Below are 6,508 nucleotides of genomic sequence, written 5' to 3'. Positions count from 1 at the left end.
GACACGTGTCAAATATATTTACAGAATTTTACATGTTCATATTTTTTATAAAAAAAAAATTCTAAATCGAAAAGGAAAACTAACAAAATCAATATATTTTCCATTGTATGCTAATTATATTATACGTGTGTTCTCAATAAGATTTGACATTAATGTGTAAGCAAAAATGAAATTAATTAAGCATGTATATTAATCAATAAATAATGAATAACAAAGTAATAAAGAATAACATAAATTATTAACATAATTTAGTCGGATATAAGTTGTATTTATCGTTGTAATATAAATTTTTATTGTAAGTAAGCACACAAAACCTTGAAAGAATAATGAACTTAAATAGAAAAAAATTTAATATATGATGTTTATTAGTATAGTTTTACATGTTTTATTTTAAAGATTTTAATGCATGTAGTAATATGAGATACCTGAAAAAACAATAGAAAAAAATGAGTTTGTAGGAATGAATTTTTGGTTAATTGATGAAAATTGACAAAAGTATTACTTATGAAATTATGACATATAGAAGAATAATATTTAGGATATTTTTGGATTTCCAAAATTTTTGTGGATGTTAACTGATTTTTTTACTGATTATTTTTATTGTTAAATTTAAAATACTAACCAATACACATATTATCTCATATGATGCTCATATTAGTTTTTAATTGAAATTTTAACTTTAATCCATGAAGAAGTGAATTATGGTTTTACAATTAAATAGATAGTTAAATGAGATTACTAAACTGAATGTCTAACGACGAAATTTCTTTTAGATTAAAGTTTTTTGAATATTAATATGTATTATTTTTAATAATTCATTTAAGAATATTATTAATATTTTTTATGTTTGATTTTATAATTTCAACACATGTATTTTTGTACTGCATATGTTAAAACATAAGATAATTCGAAATAGATTATAATTGTATAGGAATGAATCTTTAGTTATTTGATTAGAATGTCTCTATATCTTTACATATGTTTTTATTTTATAAATTTCACTCATTTAAAATTGATTATGATATGAGGTAAAATTAGTACTTATGAGATAACAACATAAGAAATATATCTTAAATAATGTTAATTCAATTTTTTGTGAATTATATTTTGTTTATTTTTATTTGTATTTTCAATTCTTACTAAGATATAGACTTGATATGATTAATTAATTGTGTTTGATATAAAATATTTAGTTCTATGCATTAAAATGAAATGTATAATTAAACTTAAAATATGGTTTATTACGATGGTATAGATATTTAAATGGTACTATATGTCCTATAAGAGTTTTTGGATAAAAACACAAAGATTAATAAACAATAATATTATGTCATTTATAAAATTTCAACCAATAGGAAAATATATGAAAAAACGATATATTTTTCCACGAGAAGTATCATATCAAGCCAGATAGAGCTCAATCTATTAACACGTGCTATATATCTCCGAGAAAATATTTCTCAATCTATATCTCTCCGACTCCATAGTTCAATATTTATATCTCCTTTGAAACATAGCTTTTACCTAATTACCCACAAATATTGATTTTGCTCGGTTCACTATTTACTGAACTAACTAAATTAAAATAATAAACCAAATCTAACCTACTCTAAATCGAATTCAATTAATTAAAAAATACAAAAAGAAAAAAAAACATGATGATTTTCTTATGTTGGCTTTCTCCGATGATGGTGACCGGTGATGGTGATTGGTGGCTAACTGGCTATAGATCTATTTCGTAGTGGTTCATCTCTTTGTCTTATTCTACCTCTACGCTTTGATCTGCTTCATAACAGAGCTTCATCGGCTTTGATTAAACCCAAATCGAGAATTCATCGCTGAAACTGGCATTGTGGTTTGTGTTGATTTTTTTCTGGGTTTTGTATTTTTTTCATATTTTGAGATAAGTAATCAAATGAATATAGAAAGAGTTCAAATAAAACAAATTTAATAATTGAGATGTTGGGTTCGGCTAATTAGATTATTGTTTTGTGAACTGTAAAATCTCCGCGAAAACTCACCTTGATCTTCTCTTTCTTAGCAATTGTTAAAGAGAGACATGAATTAATTTTTAAGGATGCAAATTCAAAATAAATGTAAAACTCATCATAACAGTCCAAGAGAGACATGAACTAATAATTTTTATTTTTCAAATAAACACAATCTGAAATTAGAAGGAAGGAGAAGAATGAAGTAGACATGAACTATATATTATTAAAAAGGAAAAAAGATACTCAGCTACACGAAGTATTGTTCAATACATGGCTACACATCCCAACTTTAAAAATGTATTGTCAACTATACGAACTATATGTATTTCATGGTCACATATACCAACTATATGATGACATGTGCTCAACATCACAACTATCTTATTCCGGTACACTGTTCATCAGAATCCGGGGTTGACCGGCGTTGACCAATGTTGACCAATAAAAATATGCAATTTTTTTTTTGTTTTAATGTTAGAAACCAAACAAAAAAAATTAGTTGAATTATTTATGAATCATTTATAGTGTTTTATAATGTAAAACATATATGGATCCAAAATAAAGATATATTGTATATAATTCCATTAATTTAGTCTTATGATAGTTATCTTTTTCAATTTCAAAACTTAACTGAAATTGAAATAAAAATCATTCATAAGATATTAAAACTTAAATTCAAACCAGATTATCTTGTTATAATAAATCAAATAAGAAAACTATTTATTTTAACTTTATTAATTTAAAAACATCAACTTCTTACTTAATTTATCTAAATATAAAATTAATATTATTTAATATTCTCAACCGCAACAAATATTTCTACAACAAAAATACTTAGAACCAAACCCAATACATATCAAAATCATTAGAATTATTGAAAAATGTTATATACTCATGGTAAATAAAAATTTTAATACCTGAAAAAATTATTAATGATTTTTCATTTCACTTTTATTAATTTTTGCAATATAAAAATATATTATATATCTGTTAATTCATCCATTCTTATAATAGTTAGTTTTTTTTTCTATTGCAATTTAAAACATCAACTTATTATTTGATTTATTTAAATACAATGTTTTTTGTTATTTAATAAAAGAAATATATTTGATTGTAAACAACAAAAACACACAATATTTATTTTTAATATATAGAAGATCCAAAAAATTGAGTTTGCAAAACAATATATTTGACTGTAGAAATATTAATATATACATATATAATTAATATATATATATATATATATATTCAAAATAATTATTAATAATTTTTATTTAATTATTAGTTTAGCTTCAAAATTAAAATTAATAATTATAAGAATGAATACATTAAAGATGGAAACAATTTTTTTTTTTGGTTTCTAATATTAAAAAAGCATATTTTTATTGGTCAACATCGGTCAACACCGGTCAATACTGGTCAACATCGGATTCTGATGAACAGTGTACCGGAATAAGATGGTTGTGATGTTGAGCACATATCATCATATAGTTGGTATATGTGACTATGCAATACATATATTTCGTGTAGTTGGCAATACATTTTTAAAGTTGGGATGTGTGGCCATGTATTGAACAATACTTCGTGTAGCTGAGTATCTTTTTTCCTATTAAAAATCAATAAATTGATATAACTGGTTTGGTATCGGTTTGAGTTGTTTTCTATCGGATTTAGTTCATAAACCGATTAAACCCAAATATGTGGGGGAAAGGAGAGATAGATGGAGAACTACTTTCTCAGGGACAACTAACACGTGATAAAAGGTTGAGCTCTATCTAGCTTGATGTGATACTTTCTATGAGAAAATAGATTGTTTTCCTAAAAATATATGGCATAGTTCAAATAGTCATAAATTGCATAGTTCAAATAGTCATAAATTGTTATATTAATAAAAATTGTACATAAAAATTTGAGAAAATATTATAAAATAGAGAAAAAGCCTTAAAAAACTCTTATATAATGGGACTGTGAGAGTATTAAAATAAAATATGAAAGTTTCATATTCAATATTAAAATGTTACAAGATAAAATCTAAAAACATATATATTACTACTTAATTGTTCTCAACAATTTTCTAAAAAAAATTTAAATTTTTACCCGCGTAATAACGCCGGCCTTATCTAGTATATTTATAATACTTTAAACACTGGTTTTTACAAAGTTGCGTCTCTTTGCCATAATATTTTTTTATTATAAGTTTTGAATTGATTTTGATGGTTGTGCTTTATTAGAAGTTACAACATTATATTGATGGCAACTCTCCTTTTATAGAACTCTAAAAACAAAATCTAGGGGAAAAATATTCAAATAGGAAATTCTACATGATTTTGATAAAATACGATTCATTACCAACAAATCTTCATTTTTTGGCCTTTATCAGAATCATGTAAATATTTGCACCAAAGCAATATATATATATATAGTTTTGTTCCTACTAATGCAATCTTTACAGAAAAGAAAGGTGAATGCTTGAGAATTGTAGAATCAAAATGATCATTCTTCGTATATACCCTTTTTACATTCCCGCCAAAACTAACAGCCACATGTAGAGAGAGAATGAGAGAGACCTAAATTTAAAGGGGAAGCTTGGCTAAATTTCAGGACCTCCAAAAATGGGATTGCACCGTTGTTGTTCAGCTATGAATGAAACATTATCTCTGTTTTAGGTAACAAAACCCATTTTCACCAAAATAATTGAAAGTTTTTCGTTTTGTATACCTCTCGACATCTTCTTCTTTCTCGGGTTCCCAATTCCTTCAATTTGGGAACCTGAAAAAATCCCTTCCTCAACTTCATGATCAATAATTCTTCAGGTATAATAAACCCTTTAATAATCTCAAATCTACAAAACCTTTTCACTTTCCTTGCGGCGTACGGTACCTAACCTAATTTATATGTTTCTTTTTGCAGAATGGGTCTCAAGCTCTCAAGAGGGCCTGTAAAAGAGAAATCAACTCTAGAACTAACGAGGGTTCACATTCTGACTTACCTAACCACAAGTTCTTACCTACGTAGCTTGGTGTCCAAGAAAAGAAGACGGTTAATCATCGGCGGATATGATCTTGACATGTCTTACATCTCTGACAAATTATTGGTAATGTCTTTTCCTGCTGAACGAATGAGAGCAGTTTATAGAAACCCTCTTTGGCAAGTCAAGTCCGTGCTCGATATGCGACATCCTGATCACTATAAGGTTCAATAACACAATTGATCAACCAAAACATCAAATCAACACAATTGATCAACCTTTTTCTAAACATTTTGGGGTCCTGCATGCAGGTCTATAATTTATGCATAGAGGAATCTTATGATCCAGAAAACTTCTATGGCCGCGTGGAACGATTCCCGTTCGATGACAATCATGTTCCATCTCTCAAAATGATCCAACTTTTCTGCGAAAGTGTTTATTCTTGGATCACATTAGATCCCAAGAACATCGCGGTCATTCATTGCATGGTATATTTTCTCAAAATCAAAACTCGGTTTCTTCCACATTGTTAAATTATCAGATTCTAATAGTACTTTTTGCAGGCAGGAAAAGGCAGAACAGGGTTAATGGTATCGGCGTACCTAGTTTATGGTGGAATGTCAGCTGAAGACGCTCTTGAGACGTATGCAAGCAGAAGAACAACAAACAATAATGGAGTAAGTCCTTAATTTAGCTTTGGATTAATAGAGAATTAAGCTTTTCTTGATTGACACGGTACCATGACAGGTCTCAATACCAAGCCAACGTCGTTATGTGAAATATTGGTCAGATTTACTTTCGTTTGGTAAAAAGGGACCTCCGGAGGTTAAATTACCTCAAGAAGATAGCAGAGAGTTGCTGAGGATTAGACTTTATGATACAGCTAACGTTGATTCTGTCTTCTTTGTGGTCTCAGAGGTAATGATATATACACTTTTGATGCATTTGCAGATTCTGTTTGATAATAATATAAACATTGATGCAAAGCAAACTCTGTATCTGATGTTAGGTTCCAAATGAGATGTATCGACCATCTGTAGAACTTGCAAGAGGTTGTTGTAGACAATTCAAGAAAGGGTATTGTAGAAGCTCGAGTCCACGGTATTATATATCTCATGTGAATCAAGAAGAGGATGAGGAAGTAACAGATGGAGAAGAGCCACATCTTGTTGTTCAAATGGATACAGAGAGTTCCATCATTGACGAGAAAACATGTCTTGATTTTTACTTTGACAAACCTGTGAGAGTAAGTCGCGCAAAGCCAAATCTTCTTCACAATGTTGTTTTGACAAGATGTTGATACGTTCGTCATAATATGATTCGTGGACAGGTGAGTGGAGACATACGCATCACATTCTACCAGAAAATGATTGGAAGCCGCCTTTTCTATACTTGCTTCAACACAGCTTTTATAACCAATGGCTTGCTTCAGGTAAAATTATACAATTCTTTTAAGCAAATGCTCTCTCTCTTGACATTTGTATCAATGGCCATTTCTTGCTCCTGCAGTTTTCCATAGGAGAGCTAGACAAAGTTGGTGGTAACGGAA

General features: G+C 28.3%; 1 protein-coding gene across 1 annotated transcript in view; it reads left to right on the top strand.

Annotated features, from left to right (window-relative positions):
• The window catches only part of LOC104732908 (phosphatidylinositol 3,4,5-trisphosphate 3-phosphatase and protein-tyrosine-phosphatase PTEN1-like), a 3,466-nt gene continuing 1,633 nt past the window's right edge, over nucleotides 4,676-6,508 (top strand). The window contains exons 1-7 of the mRNA XM_010452510.1: nucleotides 4,676-4,804; nucleotides 4,902-5,184; nucleotides 5,271-5,447; nucleotides 5,523-5,636; nucleotides 5,707-5,877; nucleotides 5,969-6,205; nucleotides 6,290-6,391. Coding sequence (XP_010450812.1) covers nucleotides 4,903-5,184; nucleotides 5,271-5,447; nucleotides 5,523-5,636; nucleotides 5,707-5,877; nucleotides 5,969-6,205; nucleotides 6,290-6,391 — 1,083 coding nt within the window. The 5' untranslated portion in view covers nucleotides 4,676-4,804; nucleotide 4,902. The remainder of the gene's footprint in view (nucleotides 4,805-4,901; nucleotides 5,185-5,270; nucleotides 5,448-5,522; nucleotides 5,637-5,706; nucleotides 5,878-5,968; nucleotides 6,206-6,289; nucleotides 6,392-6,508) is intronic.

This window comes from Camelina sativa, chromosome 12 (assembly GCF_000633955.1).
Source record: "Camelina sativa cultivar DH55 chromosome 12, Cs, whole genome shotgun sequence".
Lineage (NCBI taxonomy): Eukaryota > Viridiplantae > Streptophyta > Magnoliopsida > Brassicales > Brassicaceae > Camelina > Camelina sativa.
This window is presented reverse-complemented; position numbering and strand designations above follow the sequence as displayed.